This window comes from Gymnoscopelus microlampas (assembly GCF_963454915.1).
Source record: "Gymnoscopelus microlampas genome assembly, chromosome: 23".
Lineage (NCBI taxonomy): Eukaryota > Metazoa > Chordata > Actinopteri > Myctophiformes > Myctophidae > Gymnoscopelus > Gymnoscopelus microlampas.
In genome coordinates, this window is record NC_139960.1 from 30,973,392 (window position 1) to 30,995,680 (window position 22,289).

Consider the following 22,289-nt stretch of genomic DNA (forward strand, 5'->3'; position numbering starts at 1 on the left):
ACCACCCCCAATGTATTGTAAGTTATATTGTATCAACATACTCTACCATACAGATTGGACAAAATAACATTTTATTCACACAAAGAAAACAAATACACAATAGAGCTTTTTAAGTACTAAATGTGTACTTTGTTTTACGCCATTGTATATGCACAGCAGGGCTCACCGCATTTCAACACAGTGAGGGTGCAGTCAGTCACCGAGGGGAAAAAAGGGGATCCTTCTGCGCCAGCGGCCAGAGTGAAACGGTGCAAGCATGCATGGCTGCGTGTGAGTTACCAGAGGTCAGCTCTAAATATAACCCAGGCTGCATGCTGTGCAGGGCTCGCTGCGCTGCACTGCACAACACAACACAAACACAACAGTTAGCTCTATAGCTGCCTGCAGGCTGGAGAGAGAGCTGAAAGACACAAGCTCTGAGGAGACCGGAGACAGGGCAACAGGTGAGACAGTGCAGAACCTTCTCATAGCCTTCTCATACGTTTAATGTGCAACGCAAGCATGCATTACTAACGACTTGTCAAGTGCTACTGGTATGAATCAGAGCCTTCTATTGTATGAATGATTATACAAACAGGGTTGGATTTGTCTTACGACAAATAGATAAAATAGCCAATCTACAAGCCGATCCACAAGCCAAAATATGGACACCAGATATGTAGTCAACATACATTTTTAAATCGTGATAATATCAAACACAAATAGCAAACATATCAGAAAAAAATTTAATGTCAAGGACCCCCGAATTTATATGTATTTATTTGGTTGCAGAGTAGACCCCCAGCTGGAAATATTTTGTGCCAGGGACCCCCATACAAGATTTGTGTTGTCATTTTTTCAAAGAAAAAGTAGATCTACAAGCTCCCTACACTGTGAGCTTAGTCATAAGTTTCCTATACAGTCCTATATAGTCATAACCGTCCTATATGGCCCTTTTACCATGGCCCCTCTTACCTAGCTTATTGTTTATTGTTTAAGGCCAGTACGCACTACACAACGTTTTATTGTCTTTAACGACATACCATGTCAGACTATGCGATTATAGTGGAATAAATCCTTGCCGTTTCTTTGTCGGGACACTGGCAGCACTACAAGATCAATCATCTCTGTGACGTTGCGCAAGATCGGGGAAGCGGTCAGAAGTATTGTGCATCATAATCATAATATGCATATCATAGAATCATTCAAAAGCGCACTGCTGCTGATGAATTATTTATTTATTTTGCGCTCCGTAGCTACTAAACTGGGTTTCCACCAACCAGTAGTCTAGGCTATGCGCAGTTTCAGAGAGGAAACAATCTGCAGCTCTTATCCCGCAGCACCACATTCCTCCTCTAAAAACTTGTCACTGGCATTGAGCTTGCATGTGTCAGTAGTAGCCTACTTCAGCACAGTAGCCTACACACTGGGGGCTGGTCAACTTCATCATTTGGCAGGTGAATCCATAGTAATAACTCCTGTTGGTGATTGCATTGCATGCATAGCGTTGTAAACAGCGGTGCCTCAACGTTCTACCCACTTTGAGTTTCTCATTTGCGGTCACAGTCGCAATACTCGTCAATTCACAATGTGTGGCCTACTTGGACCTACTGTAACAAGAACATCTATCCACCGTCCCAGGGCTGTTCAGAGCAGCCGTGGAAGAGCACAGAGCCAGCCTAGCCAGCTAGTGTGAATGATGGTCTGTCTCACTGTAACCACGCACACGCGCGCACATGCACACACGCACACACCCACACGCGTGCTGTGCGTGCACACAAATATTACACACAAATGTCCTCCCTCGCTCTCTCTCTTCCTCCTGTGTGTGTGTGTGTGTGTGTGTGTGTGTGTGTGTGTGTGTGTGTGTGTGTGTGTGTGTGTGTGTGTCACTCACATGGATGTCTCGTAATAATGAAGTAGGGCTAAATCCACATGGGAAAACTATTAAAAACTCATCAATAAGAATCTAAAAAGCCTAGTATCCAACAGGCAAATAGAATCTCCGGCCCGCAACCGAACAGAAAATTAAAATAAACGTCTCACCGGAATGAATTGATGAGCCCCGGCCCCTGACCCTGTGCATTATAACTCAAGGTGCGTGCAGCGTGCATTTTGGCATTCAGCTGTATTCCAGAAATACAGTATCCATATCAAAAGAGATTAAAGTTACCCGACCACAGACCAAAAATATCAAAGAAACAACATCAGGGCTTTACACATAAAGGATGCGGCATTATATATTAATATTAATCCTGCTTCCCCGATCTTGTGCAATGTCAGAGAGATGATTGATCTTGTAGTGCTGCCAGTCTCCCGACAAAGAAACGGCAAGGATTTATTCCACCGCAGTGGAGACTATTCTTCATGGGTAGCAAGCAAAAAACATCACAATTCAAATCATAAAATGCAGTACAAGTTCAATGCTAGTGAACAAAAACACAAACTTAGAGAACGAAACATTAAAAGTAAAATAAGAATTAGAAAACCAAACAGGTTGATCTTTCCGAAAATACCAATAATAACAACAACCTAATCTAATCCTTTCTGAATATTGCTTCCTTAAGTTTATTTTTGCAACCAAATGTATTTCTAGTTAAGAGTCAAATGTGGGGGTAGCACATTCCAGTATGCAATGGCTCTGTTACATTACTGTAAGTGCATTGGTTCTGGGTAGGGGTAAAGTGACAGCTTAGGGCCTGTCTAGTGTGTCTATCATTTACTGGTAATAGTTGTAAAAACAAACTGAAGAGTTTCTGTGAGGAATAGATGTTCTTTAAAAACAGCATAGGGCTGCATGCCAGTCTCTCATCCACCTTCATCCATGACAGCCTGGCATGCATAACATCCACACTACTCCTCAGCAGTTAAGTGCTAGTCTTGCAGCTCTGTTCTGAGCAAGCTGAAGTTGAATAAGATCTTGCTTTGATGCACTAGACCAGATAATAGGACAGTAGTCCAGATTTGACAGAACCAGAGATTGTATGACTAGTCTAATTGTTGTGTTAATTAGCAGATGAGCACTCCTTCTAATGGCAGAGATGCCGCATTCTCACCAATGTATTATTAATCTGAGTGGACCATGACAGTGTTTCGTCAATAGTGACACCCAACGGTTAGACTTCTTTAACCTGCTCAATAGTAGCATCCTGCAAAGAGAGGCTTAATTTCTGATCTGTCCTGAGAGCACATTTAGAGCCTATTACCATGCATTTCGTTTTTAAGAGATTCAACTTCAGCTTATTTTCCATGATGCATTCAGAACCCCTAGTTGAAGCACCTTATAACGTATTCAATGCTCTCTGACGATAAATACAGTATAGTTGTATCCCCAGTCCTGCCCTTTTTAAATAAATATGGCATATCATTTACAAAAATATAGTAGAGAGGAGGGCCTATACGCAGCTTCCCTGAGAAATTCCACACTGAATTGTCTCAATATTTGAAAGCTTTGTATGCATGCTGTAGATCTGAGTCAATGTAGTTTTCTGCAAGATATTGCTGGATCTGCTTGAACATAATTCCCTCCAGAATCTTACTCAAGACAGGTAAAATGCTGATAGGTCTACTGTTTGGACCTGCAAATGGCTCCCTACTGTTTTTTTTTTGACAGAGGAGTAACCTTTGCAATATTCCACATCAGGATAAGCACATTCCTTAACGGCATAAGGCCGCAGTGAAGTGCTAGTCAGTCACATTGTCAGTTACTGTGAAGTAGGAGATCAAGAACTTCCACAGAAAGAATGGATCTAGAATCCATAGAAACTCAATAAGGGGACGTGTACTGGATTGCCTGTCATCATTATTAGGAAATGTGTCGGCTCACTCATACTTGCATAAGTTATAAATCAGTATAATGGACGAGTTTAATAAAGGGAACAGATTAGAAAGGGTAACCGTGGGTTAGGAAAAGATAAGTGGTTCTCAACCTTTTTTCTTTAGCTCTGGACCACTTGCATATTTCAGTTATAATTTGCTGTGCGTAGTATCATGCAACGAATCATATCAAACCCTTAAGAGTCATTATTTCATTTCAAGCTTTCCCCCCCCACACCATTCCTATTAATTCAAATATCCTACTATAATTCTAGTAACCTCTGTCTGTCTGTTTGTAGTGGTAGGTGAAGCTACCCGGTTCTCCTCAGGGGCTGGACCAATTGCTCTGATTTTGCACACAGCCATTGACCATTACCATCTGAACTTAACTGTGAAGCCTGTTTTTCAATTTCATCAAATCTCAGCTTCTTATTAGCGTTTTTGTGTAAAACACTGTCGCCATGGTTACGGGGCTGCCCAGCTATGGGACGAACTGCCTCCCGGGTTGCCAGATCATGTGCGCATATCCCCCCACGGATGCGTCGACCGGGTATGGTCTAGTTTTCTTAAATTTGATGGTACAATTCATTCATTCATTCATTTATAGACCTGCAGGGTTAATTATGCCATGAAGTAGGCCATGGATCATTGGTTGAGAAACAGCGTTACAAAGCATTATGAGTATTTGAGTTATTATAACTAATTATAACTAACTAGACCATACCCGTGAGGGGATATGCGCACATGATCTGGCAACCCGGGAGCCAGCGAACACAAAAACGCTAATAAACAGCTGCCATTTGGGGAAAGTGAAAAACAGGCTTTGCTGTTCCATGCACATGGTAATGGTCAATGTGTGCAAATGTGTGCAAATGCAGAGCAATTGCTCCAGCCACTGAGGAGAAACGGGCAGAAGAGTTTTTGGGCTCACCACACAAAGCTTTGTAGAATTATAGGAGGATTATGAGTCAGGGGTGGCCCAGTTGTTACATCTTCCAGACGCAGAGAAAACTAACAGCCTTTTTCATATATATATATATATATATATATATATATATATATATATATATATATATATATATATATACATATACATATACATATATATATATATATATATATATATATATATATATATATATACACACACATACTGTATATATATATATATATATATATATATATATATATATATATATATATATATATATATATATATATATATATATATGAAAAAGGCTGTTAGTTTTCTCTGCGTCTGGAAGATGTAACAACTGGGCCACCCCTGACTCATTCACAGTGACATGCTCAGGAAATTGAAAGAATATGGTGAACATACTGTATAGCTTCTAATACTCAGCATCTAAAGGGCTGTTACTGATTGCCACGTGAGGCACAAGAAGGGAGGATAATGCTCACTGTAGTATAAAATAATTAAACAACTTATAGTTTCCATGGGACAGTACATTTTATGTTTTAACAAAGCCAACTAACTTGTGTTGATGTCCCTGCACCTGTGCTTGTCTCTTGTGAGTGGCCGAATTGCGAGCTTATATTTGGACTATTTTCATTTCATTGAAAGAAATTAGCCTGTAATGACATGCCCAAAATAGGGATGCCAGGTTGAACGTGGTTAAGTCTGTCTGTGGATTTATAAAAACATAACCAATTAAAAGTATTAACTAAGGACTAACCATTCGCTAGAGCGAGTTAGGATATGGCAAGGTTTCTGACGTAACATGGATGAAACATATGGTGGTAATTTTCCAACCAGGGCTTTATGAATGAAGAGGTGCCAATGAAAACGTCTCTCAGTCAGAGAATACCAGCCCACCTTATCATACAGGACACAATGATGAGTATTGTAGTTGTCACCAGTAATAATCTTCAGAGCTGAGTCCAGTATAGATACAAATGTGGCTTTGATAATCCTTTTCCTACAGAGCATGGGGAAACTCATTTTATTTCTATATAGGCAGCCAATCTTTTGACAGAGTTTTACAACAAGATTATCTATGTGATAAAATGTCATATAATACGTCATGTCCAGGGGGTGTACTTGTACATCAAGCCGCCTCATGCTACAGAAACAGGAGATCTGCTCCTGCCCCTATGGGCCACATGACTCGGGTACCATTGGTTCCCAAGGCTACTTACTACTATATGAATACCTTACATCATGTCAATAACACCATGTATCATGTATCATGTATCATGTACCATGTACCATGTACCATGATATATGGGGAATCTTGTGTAGACCACTGGTTTTCAACATGAGCTCCCCAGCTTGAGATTGATAGAAGAACCAAATGGACCCTTGCAGGTCTGTATTCACTCTGAGAGCTCTCAGAATTAACATTGAGTATTTTATAGTGTAGATTGGGGTCCCAGAGAATAAAAAAGAGTGTCCGTGGCCAAATACAAATCAAACTGGGGGTCCCTGAAATAAAACATTTGGAGAACCACTATTATGGAGGACCACTATGTCCGACCACTTGAAAGTAGCCATACCCCTGGCTAACCAATCCCTGATATGACTGCTAGAATGACAACGACACCAGATGAATATAATTAACACTAAATAACCGCTATACATTTTGATTGATGTACTAAGCGACATGACATGTAATAAAGTTAGAGGTAGAGTTAATTCAAAGTGCATTCTTAACACAAACTGCTGACAGATTATGCTTCTAAAACATGTGGCTTCATTTTTGGAATGATCCTGCCTAGCATGATGCATAACCACTTTAACCCACACACACACCAAATCTACTAGCCGAAAATAGCCGATCTACAAGCTCACAACACGTCTTAGATCTGCTATGCTCAACGAACTTTCGCATATTACGACATGTCTAGAATAGGGACGCTATAGGGTTCATGTGCTTATGGGCGAACATAGCTGAATGGGTAGAGAGCCCCCCCCCCACTTAACCCCTAACTGCTCCCTGTGTGCTGCATTAATGGCACTTGCCCACTCCTCCTAATAATTTAGTTGATGATGGGGTAAATGCAAAGACACATTTCAAGTGCAAATGTACTGTGACAAATATACCCCAAAGGAGTGGGGGACCATATTTATTATTATTATCATTATTAATAGAATGAGCTGCTTGTGTTCAGCAGACTGTGTATTTGGCAGAAGCGGAGTTAAAGATCAACCTTTTGTCTCCCCCACAGCGATGGGTGACGGTGAGATGGAAGGTCTTGATGAGGAGATCTTTAACTTTGCAATCCAGGAGAGCATTCAGGACTCTCAAGAAGCCAACAGGTACTGTACAGTATGGAGAGCATTTCAGATTACAGTTCATGCCCCCCATCTCATGCCACCAACCTCATTTAACGTAAAAGATATAATGAACAGGGGCACACTCCATCCTGCTGGCTCACCTGGTCAGAGCGCATGCCCTATAAATAAGTCTCTCCTGCAGCTTGCCCGGGTTTGAGTTCCACCCGAGGATCTGATTGGCTGCATGTCATCCCATCTCTCTCCTGTAGCTCTGTTCACTGTCTCTATCAAAATACAATCACAAATGCCGAAAGAATAATCTAAAACAAAACAATGGTATTCTGACAATTTCCTTGAGGTTAATGTGACCAAAACAAATGAAATGGTCACATATTTTAGACGAACTGGAAGAGAAATCCCACTCACTACTCACCAAGTTCAATGATGAGCCCATTCATACCATACATATATAATGAACAGACATACATTATGCTCAACAGACAGATTAAAAACAGGTTTCAGAAGAATGCTATGAATTGAAACAGAATGCTATGAATTAAAACAGCTGACGCTATGAATTGAAACAGAATGCTATGAATTGAAACAGCTGACGCTATGAATTGAAACAGAATGCTATGAATTGGGGGCGGCCTTTGTTGAATGGGTAAAGTGGCCGCCTGCAAAACAGAAGGTCCTCGGTTTGCCTCCCAGCCAAACACACACACAGCTATGTGTTAGTAGGTGGTGTTATAGCCATAGCCATCGGAGCAGTCATCAGCTGGGTGAAGCTGAAACTGATTTTCTCCTGCAAGACTAAAAAGGTCTCCCTCCTAAACAGCATGCTATCAATTGAATGCTATGCACAATAATCAATATTAAAACCTGTTTCAATGTATATTAGGAAGGAAAAGAACAGTGAAGACCATAGGAAAATAGTTGCCGCCATTGAGCAAGGTAAGAGGCTAAATTGTGGGGAAAGAATTCATTTGAGATGGGTTTCAGTGTGTGTGTGTGTGGGGGGGGGGTGCTCTCTCCGCTAAGGGATCCTTGGCCTGAAAAACGTTGATGACCCATGCTTTAGAAACTTTAGCTTCTTTTTTTTTAAACGGTATGCTCCAGTTATGTCTAAACAATTACCCTGTTTAAATGGTGCATTTGTTAAATGGTGCATTTTCATAGCGCCTTTTTATCCAAAGTACCTTTATCCAGTTATCTTCATAAACATTTAACTCTTCCAAACACATACTGTAGCACTCAGTTTACACTCAAAGGACTGTAATGGAATTAAGCTCCAATTTCTTTTTTTTACCAGGTTGCAACCTGGTCTACATCTACACTCGCTAGTCGTGACTTTTGCACTTTTTCCTCATTGACTGGTCCGTTAGCCAATGAGGGCTTTAGATCCCATATTCCTCTCAGAATATGGGATCTAAAGACGACCCACAACACTTTTTTCGCCCAATGTATGTATCTCTATGGTCTGTGGTGCTGTTGCGTGAAAAAAATGTGTGGTCGTGACTCGTGGCCACCAAACAAACTATTCACTTGACTCCTCATACACACACACACACACACACACACACACACACAGCGCCGCCTCCAATAGCAACCGAGAAAAAAACAAGACAACGCACACAAGCCCTTACTGAGGCACACAAACTGACTTCGTTCTAAATCTACTATTTACTGCCATTTTGGCCGTTTTTGTTAGTCCGCAAGCGAAAGGGTACAGGAACACGGGTCCATTTGGTTCCGTATGGGGACGCTGGAGAGAGCAACCTGGTTTGTTTGTGTTCCATCTTTTTGACAGATATGCAGCCTACATATGGCCATGTACTGTGTATGTATTTTTGTCAATTAAAAACATCAGCTTCAATGGATATTTTCAAATCTCTCCCGACTCAATCTCAATGCGAAGATTTCCGTCAAGGACCCCCACATTTTTGGCCCCAAACCACCATATTTTGGCCCCAAACCCCCATTTTAAAAAACCCCATAAGAGAATATTTGGGTTCAAATCTTTCAAAGATGTTTTTGAAGATGTCTTGAAAATAGCTTGTCTATGTTGTGAGCTTGTATTGTAGATCTGCTATTTTCGAATAACCAAAGAATACAAGTATTTTAAACTGTTCCTCATTTGCTGGCGACCCCTGGAAACACCATCAAGGACCCCTGGGGGTCCCCGGACCCCACTTTGAAAACCACAGACCTAAACAATCATTGTCCCATCTCCAAATTGCCCTGTTTAAATGGTGCATTTGGTAAATGATGCGGCCATAGCTTAGTGGGTAGAGGGGCCCTCTGGTAGTCAGAAGGTCACCGGTTCACCTACCGGCATGCCCTTGTCTACGTTGTCAAAGTGTCCCTGAGCAAGGCACTTGAACTCTAGCATCCCCTATTTTTGGAGGGGAACATTAGCAAGATATAGTCGATGGCGGGGGAAACAATGCGAAGCACCTACCTGCTCAAGGTTGTATTAATCTTGGTACTTAATGCTAGTAAAATTAAGTTAATATTGTTCTCAAGAGCCTAAAATATAAATTATGAAATTTAGGCCACATACCACATGGACTCCCCATTTTGATTCCCGGCCGCCCAACCCATTTGCTGCATGTCACTCCCCTGCTCTCTCTCTGGTTTTCCTGTCTCTCCACACTATAATTATTGTCAATAAAGGGGGAAAAACGCCAATAAAAACTTTCTCCTATGATGCCATTAGCTCTTGGAATGGCTTCCAACACACTTTCCCTCTCTGGAAGAGTTTGATATCTAGCCATGATGTCTCAAGCTGAAACTGTTTTAATTGAGTTGTATTGTTCTGTCTTTTGACATTTTGTTTTGTTTCTTAATTTGTCAGTTTGTTTTATTTGCATTTTATGGTTCTGTGATTCATATGTGTCTTCCTGTAAAGCCTGTGATCTCGACAACTTCAGAAATGAAAGTAACCTCAAGCTGTCTTTTCCAGAATAAATAAAACGTTTTGAAATATAATGAAACATGACCACATGCATGCTATTGGCATGCATATTTATGTGTGTCTGGCTTTTTGCCACTTGTGTGGTGTGTGCGCATGTGTGTGTGTGTGTGTGTGTGTGTGTGTGTGTGTGTGTGTGTGTGTGTGTGTGCGCGCATGTGTGTGTGCGTGTGTGTGTGTGTGTGTGTGTGTGTGTGTGTGTGTGTGTGTGTGTGTGTGTGTGTGTGTGTGTGTGTGTGTGTGTGTGTGTGTGTGTGATGTTATGTTTGTGTGCGCTGTTATGGCTCCCCTCTGTGTGTGTGTGTGTGTGTGTGTGTGTGTGTGTGTGTGTGTGTGTGTGTGTGTGTGTGTGTGTGTACCCCTCTGTTATGTGTGATCTGTTATGGCTACCCTCTGCTGTGCGTGCATGTGTTGTCCTCTGTGTGTGTGTGTGTGCGTGTGCGTGTGCGTGTGCGTGTGCGTGTGCGTGTGCGTGTGTGTGTGTGTGTTGGGCATGATGTTAAACTGCCCCGTTGTATCATCAATGTAGTAGGTGCAGTGGATGCATTTGCAACTTCTGTGAAGAACTATGTAGCTTGCATACAAGAAGACACTACTCACCGGTGGAATCTACCGACACCCAACGCTACCTGACGGCCACTCCTGTGAACAGCTACCGGGAAGAGAGGCAATAGAACTGGCGGCCTTCCAGCGGTATGTCCGTCCGCTGTCGGAATAGCAATGGGTGGACTTCCAGGCCCGTGAGAACAACTACAGAGAGCGCTTTAACACCAAGCAGCAGTGAACTAAGACTTCGTTTCCTCATGGTGATCCAGCCACATACCCACGGACTGGTCGTTGGAGGGTTTCGACAACTTGGGATGCCCGAAGACGAGGCAGAAAGGCTGGCAAAGTATTGTGCCGTCTCTGCTGCCATATGTGGCGGAGCCACCGCTACTTGTGCCCATGGAGTGCTGAGTGAAATGCGTGTTGTTGTATCATGAGGACATATCCATGAGTTTGTGAATGTAACCTTTACTGCACCTAAAATATTTGTGTCCCTGTATGTTTTCCCTGTGTGTGGACATAAACAAATTGTTAAACCGTGTGTGTGATCTGTTCCCAGATGATGTGAACAGCCTCCTAAAGCTGTCAGGCAGAGTGTCTGCCTTCAGAGAGACAGACAGCAGGGGTTGGCTCCCACTGCACACAGCTGCTGTACAGAGAAGTCTGGACATTCTGGATACAGTAGTACAAGGTAAAATGGTAAATGCCAAATGGACTGCAGCTATATAGCGCACGATGGGTCTTCAACAAGAGGTGGTCCGGGACCCCTAGGGGGTCCTCAGAGGTAGTACAGGGGGCCGCCAAATCTTTGTGTGATAGGATTTCTTTTTTTTTTTCATTAACCAGTTACTCCCCTGCATCCCAGCTGAAAATCGCCTATCTACAGTGCAAGCTCACAACATGTGAGATTTGGTGTAGAGGAAAAAAAAAGAGCAGACCAAGTACACAGCCGATATGAATATGAATTTTACATTGTTAGTAAGTCTATAACAGCTGAGTTCTGGGTTAGTACAACCTCCTGAGCAAATTTGGGTTCTGAAAGCCTTATACAGTATGAAACGGAGCCGTAGCTAACGGAAACGAACCCGGAAAATGTGAAATAAGTAACGTTTCACGACCCGGTTCACTTGGTTCTTGTATGTGATGAAAGCCAGATTAGACTTATTGTTCAGGGAGATGGGTTTGATTTCCACCTGCAAAGAAGTTGATTTAGGGACGAGAATTGGGTACTGTCGAGGTGCCAGTGTCTGTAGATACAAGTTAAAGCACAATGCCACTTTGGTAGATATATAGTATATATATATATATATTTGGTAGATATATATATACTTTGGTAGATACGTTATCGTATCGTATCGTATACGTATATATATATATACGTGTATATATATATATACATATATATATACGTGTATATATATATTAATCAGCAATTTAATGAGTCCTAGATTTCATAATAAACATTATTAGGTTTTGTATTAGCACTCTCTCTCTGTCTATTTCTCTTTCTCTGTATGTTAATCAGCTTCATCTCAAGCAGTGGTCTTGAGCTGAGGGGGACTTTGGGGATAACATATCTCTTTGATGCGACCATATGGGTATCTGTCTGTTTGATCTACCTAAATTATGTTGTTGACATGGGGAGGGGTCATAAAATGCAATGAGACAGGATACCACCTATAGGGGCCATAATATTTTCATCTCTCTAATAAATTTAATAATAATAAATTGTATTTGAAACACACTTTATATTTGAAACAAATCTCAAAGTGTTTCATGTTAAAAAAAAACAAGAACAAAAAAACAATAATAATAAAACAGTGAAATGAATAAAATTCAGATCAAAGGTCAGCTAAAACACAGTTAAGAAGAAGTTTAAAAAGTTAAACAAACACACATGGCATCACTGAGTCCATCTAGGCAAATGCCTTGTTAAAAGAAAAGTCCCTTTTTAAAGGTGTCAACGCGGACTGTGGTAATCTCAGATGGTCAGGGAGGGCATTCCACAGCCAGAGCAGAAGGCCCGATCCCCCATGGTGCAGAGCTTCGTTGTGTGGGATTCGAGTGTGTTTGAATTTCTAGAGCGGAGGGAGCGGGTGGAGCGGGTAGAGGTTGGGGGTTTGAGGAGTTCCTTAGATAGGAGGGGGCATTGCTGTGGATGCACTGATAGGTAAGGAGGGAGACCGTGTACTCTATCCTAAAGGAGACGGGAAGCCATAGTGTAGCAAATGGAGAATGGGTGTGATATGTACATATTTCCGCACTCTCATCAGGATCCTAGCAGCACTGTTCTGAATGTACTGGAGCTTCTGGATGCTCTTGCTAGGGATCCCAATGAGAAGTGTGTTGCAGTAGTCAAGCCTTGAGGAGACAAAGGTGTGAACTAGTTTTTCGGCATCTGGCAGGGTGACTGTGGGGTGGAGTCTGGCTATGTTTCTGAGGTGGAAGAATGATGTTTCTGGCTGTAACAGTGCCTGTTTTCTTATCGTGAATTTTGAGTTTTTTTTATTTTTTTTGTCTGGGTCTGGGGGAGCCTATCTCTTTGATGTTAACATTTGGTGAATTGTAATTGGTTGCCTGTGTGTTATCACACATTCTATGACCCACTTTCTGTGGCAGAGGGGTCGTAAATAATAGGTAATATCCCCTACAGCTGTGTGCCCCCCAAAGTGCGAAATCCTGCTTCAGGAACACGTTATTCCACCAGTTCCTTTCCCCTCCATCAGGTGTCCCCGGCTGACAAGGGGGAGGCAGTATAGAGACCAGGATTACTGCATGTGTTTTGTAAGGGCACCTACCCTAGGGGACACAGGGGAGAACATACTAACTCCACACAGAAAGGCTCCGGTCTATCTAAGCTATCCATCCATCCATCCATCTATCCATCTATCCATCCATCCATCTAGCTTACTTTAGTAATACTAACTAGTATCTCGTTTTTAAAAACTTGTAAAGTATTGGTAACAAAACGAATTTAAACAGCGTTGATACAAACCAAAAGTATTTGGTTGAATACAAAACTGATTTAAAATAACTCTGGTACAACCCCGATCTCATGGGTTCGCTTTTTAAATTACATTAAAATCTGTGGGGCTTCAGTGCAAAAGGTATAATGGGGTCAATGGACGTACAGTTTTGAGGTATTTTTACTTTACCGGAGTATTTCCAATTTTCAGTACTTTTACTTCTACTTCACTACATCTCAGAACTCCTATGAAGGGATGACATGCAGAGTCATCCATGGAGGTCAGCTCACTCGAAGCTTCCATGTGAAGACTGGAGTCAGGCAGGGCTGTCTACTGTCCTCTTTCCTCTTCCTCTTAGCCATCGATTGGATAATGAAGGTCACAACAACACAGAGGAGACACGGGATCCAGTGGACAATGAAATCACAGCTGGATGACATAGACTTTGCGGATGACATCGCTCTGCTCTCGCATAGTCAAAAGCAGATGCAAGAGAAGACGAGTGCTGGCAGACACCTCATCACAAGTTGGCCTCTCCATCCATAAAGGGAAAACAAGAGTCCTCAAGGTCAACATAACAAACAGAGATCCAGTGATGCTGGAGGGAACAGCATTTGAGGAACTAAAAGCCTTTACATACCTAGGCAGTGTCATAGACAGTCAGGGCGGTACGGATGCAGACGTCAGAGCCAGAATCGGCAAGGCAAGAGACGCATTCATCCAAACTCACATTTGGAGCTCTAAAGAAATCAGCCAGCGAACAAAGCTCAGACTCTTCAGCTCAAACGTCAAGCCAGTACTACTGTACGGATCAGAGACGTGGAGGACAACAAAGACCACAACTATGAAGGTATAAACATTCATCAACAGTTGCCTGAGGAGGATCATGACCATTCGCTGGCCAGACATCAGCAATAGCAATCTCTGGCAGAGAGCGGGTCTACCACCAGTGGAAGAGGAGATTAAGAGAAGAAGGTGGGGATGGTGGGGATGGAGAAGAAGGTGGAGCCACACACTCTGGAAGCCCATTACCAGCATCATGAGACAAGCCCTTAGATGGAACCCACAAGGCACAAGAAAGAGGGGAAGGCAAAAGAACACCTGGAGCAGGGACCTTGAGACTGACATCAAGTAGTGTGGACTGACATGGAAACAGCTGGAAAAGAAGGCCCAGGATAGAGGACTCTGGCGGACTGTAGTCAACGGCCTATGCTCCATAAAATGGAGTGATAGGCATAAGTAAGTAAGTAAGAAGTAAAAAGTGTCTTCTATAAGCTTTTTTATAAGCTTGCTTAAAAGGTGTATTATTGTCTATACGTTTATTTAATATTAGTTTTACTATAACAATAGATGTATACTCTTACTGTACATATACTGTCCATACTATGTAACAAAGACAAACTTTAACTATTGTTTGTTTTCTAGGCCATGAAAAAGCATTAGTGTTCTTGGAATTTCTAATTTTGGAATCATTTTCAGCTATTTTACAGGGGAGTCACTTTAACCTATTGGAACTATTCAGGCTCTGTTCAATGTAACTATGAGGCTATTCAGGCTCACAATGCGTTCGCAACGCATTGAGCTTGTAGATCGGCTATCTTAAAATGCGCCAAATGTATAAAGGGCTGAAGTGGTTAATGTATGTTTTGTAATAATAGTAGTGGAATAAAAGTACCACATTTGTCTCTGAGGTGTAGTGAAGAAGAAGTAAAAGCACTGAAAATTGGAAATACTCCGGTAAAGTAAAAATACCTCAAAACTGTACGTCCATTGACCCGATTATACCTTTTGCACTGAAGCCCCACAGAGTTTTATGTAATTTAAAAAGTGAACCCATGAGATCGGGGTTGTGCCAAAGTTATTTTAAATTATTTCAAAGTTTTTAAAAACAAGATACTAGTTAGTATTACTAAAGTAAGCTAGATGGATGGATGGATGGATGGATAGCTTAGATAGACCGGAGCCTTTCTGTGTGGAGTATGTTGAGGAGCATGTTCTCCCCTATGTCCCCTAGGGTAGGTGCCCTCACAAAACACATGCAGTAATCCTGGTCTCTATACTGCCTCCCCCTTGTCAGCCGGGGACGCCTGATGGAGGCGAAAGGAACTGGTGGAATAACGTGTTCCTGAAGCAGGATTTCGCGCTTTGGGGTGCACACAGCTGTAGGGGATATTACCTATTATTTACGACCCCTCTGCCACAGACAGTGGGTCATAGAATTCACAGGCAACACACAGGCAACCAGACTTTGCCACCCTGTGGCTCTGATATCATATGATATATCTATGATAGGTGTGAAAATATCGCAGGGGGAAAAGATCAATGGGTACAGCTATGGGAAGAATGCTAGAATTATGACTTCATTGTCTCAACCCCACGGGTCATAAAATGATAAGAAAACAGGCACCGTTACGGCCAGAGAGATGAAAAGATTAGTGCCCCTATAGGTGGTATCCTATCTCATTACACTTTATCACCCCTCCCCATGTCACCAACATAATTCAGGGAGATCATTAAAGATTAAAGAGATGGTATCCCCCAAAGTCCCCCTCAGCTCAAGACCACTGCTTGAGATGAAGCTAATTGACATACAGAGAAAGAGAAATAGACAGAGAGAGTGGGAATACAAAACCTAATAATGTTTATTATGAAATCTAGGATGAATTAAATTGCAGATTAATAGATAGATAGATTGGCAACACCCGCCGCACAATAGGACTACTCCCGTGGCAGACCAAGGACCAGATGGGAGGAAAGGGGAGTCTCTGCTGAAACCGTTGCCCCCGCGACCTGACTCCAGATAAGCAGTTGAAGATGGATGGGAACGATTACAGTTTTTTATAATGCATGAACGACAAGCAAGTGCATACATGTGGCCTAACCACAGTTGCAGCAGTATATTTTGGATTGAAAATTATTTGAACATAAAAGAGGTACATAAATGTAATAGCGTAACAGCTTCATCTTGTAGGCCTACAGTACAAGCGGATTCATTAGCTACATTACAATCATGCATTTCGCGTGCATGGCTGCGTGTGTAAGGATTACTCAACAAAGTAAGTTCATTAGAACAGATGTTCCTCAGAATAACAAGCAATGAAAGGGTAGCCTACAGCATGCACAAAAATAGGTACTTCAGAATAATCCTTCATAACGCTGCATGCATCAACTGGCCAAAAATAAATCAAATGATAGGCTACTCACAGGTCATGTGGTGACATAATATTCATTGGTGAGTGCCATCCATGTGTCTTTTAGAGCCAGCTTTGGGACAGTTGATTAAGCTTTTGTGGAGATTTTGTACGTTTAGTGGTAACATTTTATGGATGGGACTTGGTATCCCATACAGTATATCTACTGTACAGCAGTGGTTCTCAACCTTTTCTGGATCAGGGCCCATTCAGAAATCTTGAAAGCATTTGCAGTCTACCCATCTGACCACTTAACGCGGCTGCCGTGTAAAGTGGTAAGATGGGACTGTGTGCTTTTTCAGAGCATGTTTCTTTTAATGATCAATCAATCGATTGTTGGATCAATGGAACTAATGTAGTATACTTTAAGTTTCTATTTATAGGTATCACATTTTCTTTTAAAATGTTCTTTTTAATATTAATGTTATGGATTTCTTTTGCCAATTATTTAGGGGCCCACTTGCAATATCCTCACGGCCCACCAAGTGCGCCCCGGACCACAGGTTGAGAATCATCTACATGTTTGTATCTTGATTTTGTTGAAAATATATTAATTTAAACATAATTATGTTGCTGATATGATAATGAAAACAATTGATAACAAAAAAAGAGCATCATCTACAGTATCTTTGTGATAGTGTCACGGTTTCACCTGCACGCGACGCTAGGTGACGTGAATGTTCTATGTAAAGCATGTTGAAATGCTTTGCCGTGCCTTGCCTAGTGACAGCTGTTGTGATGTGTCTTGAGGCATCTCTGTGGGATGCTTCATCTTCAAATGTGCGTGCATTTCGCTTATTGATTTGCGGTAGAACAACTTGACGTTGCAAAGCGTGCATTTGACATTGTTTTCATTTACTTCTCATAGACACCAATTTCTTCATCTTGCTGTGTATTGCCCTCTTGTGCGAAAGTGTCTTATATTTCCCGTTCTTTGTCTAAGAAAACTAAGGCCAGGCCCAAAACCAGTAACTACCGACCTAAAGCAACCTTTGTGGTGTGTGTGTGTGTGTGTGTGTGTGTGTGTGTGTGTGTGTGTGTGTGTGTGTGTGTGTGTGTGTGTGTGTGCGCGCGCGCGTGCTGGCACACATGCATGTGCGTGCGTGCATGGGTGCGTGTACAATTTAGGCATTTAGCAAACGCTCTTATTTACAGCGACTTACAATAAGCAAGGTAAACACCTAGAATGCAGAGAGTGCATGCCTCAGTAAACTAGGATCACAGGTAAACCAAGAACCTAGCATCAGTCTAAACAATACACCATTGGTTCTCAAAGTGGGCTCCGAGGACCCCCAGGGGTACTTGAGGGGGTTCCAGGGGGTCCCCAGCTAAATGATGGACAGGGACCAAATGGACCCTTATGGGTCTGTAACTCTGAGAGTGTACAATTGGAACCAAATGGACCCGTTAGTTCCATTTGTACACTCTCAGAGTTACATTAACATTGAATTTACAATATGAATTGGGGTCCCAGAGACATACATGCCATTACATGGGGGTCCGTAGCCTAATGCATGTCAAACTGGGGGTCCTTGAAATTAAAATGGTTGAAATCACTGCTAGAGAGCCGTAAAAATCTTCTTATGGGGGTCCCTGGCTTATCTTTTCAAATGGGGGTCCGCGGTCTAATAAGTGTCTATTTGTGGGTCCTTGGCACGAAAAAGTTTGAGAACCACTGCAATACACTATGAAAATAAGAATCTGTACATTGAAACTATAGGATACCTGGTAAACAATGAATCTGTCTAAATCACATGCTATCTAAAAAGCGAGCGTATGTGTGTGCGTGTCAGTGTGGATCTCTAATGATCTGACCCTGGAGGAACCGACCTGTGATGGAGAGACGGTGCTGACGCTGGCCGTGTCCGCTGGCCTGCTGGAGAACGTCAGGCTGCTGCTGCAGCGCGGAGCTTCACCTCACAGCCCCAACGGCAAGAATGAAACTCCACTGCTGTTAGGTAATACTGACACCACGGGGCAGGTGCTTGCCAGCATGAGGCTGTATAAAAGAATAATGCGTGAGACACAACTTCTCTGATTCGTATACCCATCATGCAATTCGGTGTTTTTTCTGCATCTCGGTCTGTCTGTCTGTCTGTCCGTCTAGCCGTGAGACAGAAGTTCTATGAGATGGTTCAAAGTCTCATCTTGGGCGGGGCCATCGTGGAGCAGGTGTGTCTAATCAAATGGACGGCCACCCACGAGGCTGCTAAGGTGATTGGAATCACGTGACCAGTGTGAATGTATCAATGTGTGACGCAATCCTACTGGATTCTACAGAGTCAAATCCAAAGTGTTCATGTATCCATGTGTTGTGTCCCAGAGACTGTATGAACGGACAGTTCCTTACGGATCCGTAATTTTGTACATTCAGCGTTAAATTAAAACTCAGGATGTTACAGTGTAGTGGAGCTGCATCGATTCGGTTTGGACTGACCCAAGGAGTCACCAGGAAATTTCAAACCGGACCGATATTCCTATATTTCACTCTTCCTTAATTCCTACCTGAATTAGTTCCTTGCTTTGCTGCATTCCTGTCCTCTCCTCCCTCCCTCTGTCCGTTCCTGCTGTCCTCCTGTCCTGTGTGTGTCCAGGTGGGCAATCCGTCCATCATGGAGCTGCTGTTGAGACACGGAGGAAAGGTGACGTCTGCAGCCAGCCATGGAGTGACTCCTCTGGTCATAGCTGCAGAACACGGACACCCAGACACCATGGACGTACTCATAAAGCACGGTCAGTAGGACACCCCAACACCATTAGTCCATGAGCCAGAGCCCCAAAATTGAGCAATGATTATCGAAAGAGTGGGCAAAACCAAACCTATATTAAATTGTTCATAGGGTCAATACGAGTAAATAAATATATGATAACCTCTCCACAGGAGTAGCTTTTTCATGGTTATCACACATTTTGTTATTTTCCCCATACGTACTGTACATGACAGGTGAAAAAAATACAAAATTTAAAAAAGAGTTATCATAATGAAATTTCCTGAGTTGATTACTTACATGAAGACAATGATTTATCGTATTACAAGTTTTCTGAAATTGTATATTTAAATATGCAAATTGGGCATTTAGTCCATGAGCCAGAGCCACAAAATTGAGCCAGATATTGAATATTCCCTCGTTAAAAACCTTTGACTCCAACATCTTAACAAAATGAAATAAGAATGTTGACTCTGGCTTTGTCCAACGTTCCAATGTTGATTCTGGAAAGTTATGCAAATTCGGGCATATTTTCCTAACAATTTCAGAAAACTTGTAATACGATAAATCATTGTCTTCATGTAAGTAATCAACTCAGGAAGTTTCATTATGATAACTCTTTTTAAAATGTTGTCATTTTTTCACCTGTCATGTATGTATGGGGAAAATAACAAAATGTGTGATAACCATGAAAAAGCTACTCCTGTGGAGAGGTTATCATATATTTATTTACTCGTATTGACCCTATGAACAATTTAATATAGGTATGGTTTTGCCAACTCTTTCGATAATGAAATCTTGTCTGGCTCATGGACTACATGGACGTAGTACTTGAGTCAAAGTATAGATAGATACTCCTGGTCAAATAAGTGAAAGCTGCTCAGTCAAATTTGTACTTGAGTTAAAGTACTGGATAACTTGCTTTTCAAAATACTTAAATGCAAAAGTACACTCTTTTAAAACATACTGAAGTATGCAAAAGCACAATTACTATTTTCTTTTTAATATGATAATATAATATAAATAATCAAACATTTAAATTATCCCAAATTCAAAGGATTTTCTGAAATTAAAATTGCAGATCTACCAGCTCACAACGCATTGCATCACGCTGCGTTATGAGCTTGTAGATCCGCTATCTTCACTATTTTGTAAATGGGGCTTAAGTGGTATAACGTATTTTTGCCACCCTGTATTTCTTCTGAAATGACGCCTCTGCCCATGTCCGCCACTAGGGGGTAATGTGAATGCCACGGCTAAAAATGGAGACACGGTTCTGTACGACGCAGCCGGGGCAGGACACCTGGACTGCATAGAGCTGCTGCTCAGCCATGGAGCTGACCCCAACGTGGCCAGCAGCGGCTTCCGGCTGCCCGTACAGAGAGCTGCATACGAGGGCCACTATCTGTGAGTCACGCTGCTACTACCATCACATGCTGCTGGGTTATAACGAACAATAGAGAGAGAGGAGGGGGGGGGGGGGAAGAGAGGAAAAAGAAAGAAAGAAAGAAAAAAACTAGCATATGCCTGCATATAAACTGCACAATCCTCCAAGGGAAGGGAAAATCCCCCACTATCTGTGTGAAATCTCTCAGGAGAGAGCGTCCCCTCTCTCTGTCTCTCTCTCTATCCCTCCCTTTCCCTCCTACAGTATCTCTCTCGCTCTCTCTTTCTCTAAGAGTCCTGAGTCCTCTATTAAACATTTTCCTCTGTCAGGACAGAGTGTGGTCCTCTCTGCAAACAGATGTCACACTTGAGTGTCCTCTGCTTGTCTCGCTCTCCATGTCCCTCCGTCCATCTGTTGTCTGTCCGTCCGTCCGTCCGTCCCCATGTGTCCGTCTGTCCCCCACAGAGCTCTGAGGACACTGATTCCTCTGACCGCCAAGAGAGCGATCCGGGAGTCAGGACAGAGTCCGGTCCACTCTGCAGCAGACGGAGAACATGCCATGTGTCTGCAGCTGCTCATAGAGAATGGATTCGATGTGAACGCCTTGCTGGACGATAACACCTCTGGTACACACACATGCATGCATGCATGCACGCACGCATGCGCGCGCGCACGCACGAACGCGCATGCACACACACACACACACACACACACACACACACACACACACACACACACACACACACACACACACACACACACACACAGCTGATGGGGAAAAAAAGGTTTTCCATTATATCTATAACTGTGTGTAAAGACCTTGGCAGCTACATCTTTTCATCTCTGTTATTTTCATCTATACCCAGGTCATGGTATAGCACAAAAATGCAGTCCAGTATACATTATTTTGTCATCGCCGCAGAGATGGTTCAGTGATACACCGCATGTTACGTCCGATTCTGTGACCTGCCATCATTGCAGTGATGGCAGGACACAACGGACATAAACAGAATTCGATAGGTAACCAAATGCAATGTAACACGCGACACGTTATGTCCCACGGCTGCCTCGGGCTCATTTAGGAATTATCCTCACATAGTCCAATAAAAACTTGCATACAGGCTTGGGCGCACACACAATGTCTCGTATTGTGATTATGAGAAGTGGAGACACATGTAAAGGTCGAAAAGTGAATGGTTGCCTTGCCAGAGCCATGCATGAGCGATTTTTGTTGCAAGTTTGAAAGACAATTGGACATTGCTTTGCGCTGAGTTTGTAGTCCGCATACATACAGGCTGGCGGGGTCGGGCTTCAATTAGGTAGCAAGATTGCAACACCAAAACAACACAGTCATCAAGCAGTGAGGATGATTGTGTGGTCACAATGGTCCTCTCACATCTTCTTCTTTCGGCTAATTCCCATCCGGGTCGCCACAGCGGATAATGTTTTCTGTGTTTTCCTCTGTAACCCCTGCCACCTGCATGTCG

General features: G+C 42.5%; 1 protein-coding gene across 1 annotated transcript in view; it reads left to right on the forward strand.

The window, feature by feature from the left end:
* Window positions 1–360: 360 nt before the first annotated feature.
* asb15b (ankyrin repeat and SOCS box containing 15b) overlaps window positions 361–22,289 on the forward strand; it is a 28,795-nt gene continuing 6,866 nt past the window's right edge. Inside the window, exons 1-9 of the mRNA XM_084049862.1 lie at window positions 361–443; window positions 6,982–7,072; window positions 7,932–7,984; window positions 11,110–11,241; window positions 18,501–18,665; window positions 18,815–18,921; window positions 19,302–19,440; window positions 20,651–20,822; window positions 21,268–21,428. Of these exons, the coding sequence (XP_083905988.1) occupies window positions 6,984–7,072; window positions 7,932–7,984; window positions 11,110–11,241; window positions 18,501–18,665; window positions 18,815–18,921; window positions 19,302–19,440; window positions 20,651–20,822; window positions 21,268–21,428 (1,018 nt within the window). The 5' untranslated portion in view covers window positions 361–443; window positions 6,982–6,983. The remainder of the gene's footprint in view (window positions 444–6,981; window positions 7,073–7,931; window positions 7,985–11,109; window positions 11,242–18,500; window positions 18,666–18,814; window positions 18,922–19,301; window positions 19,441–20,650; window positions 20,823–21,267; window positions 21,429–22,289) is intronic.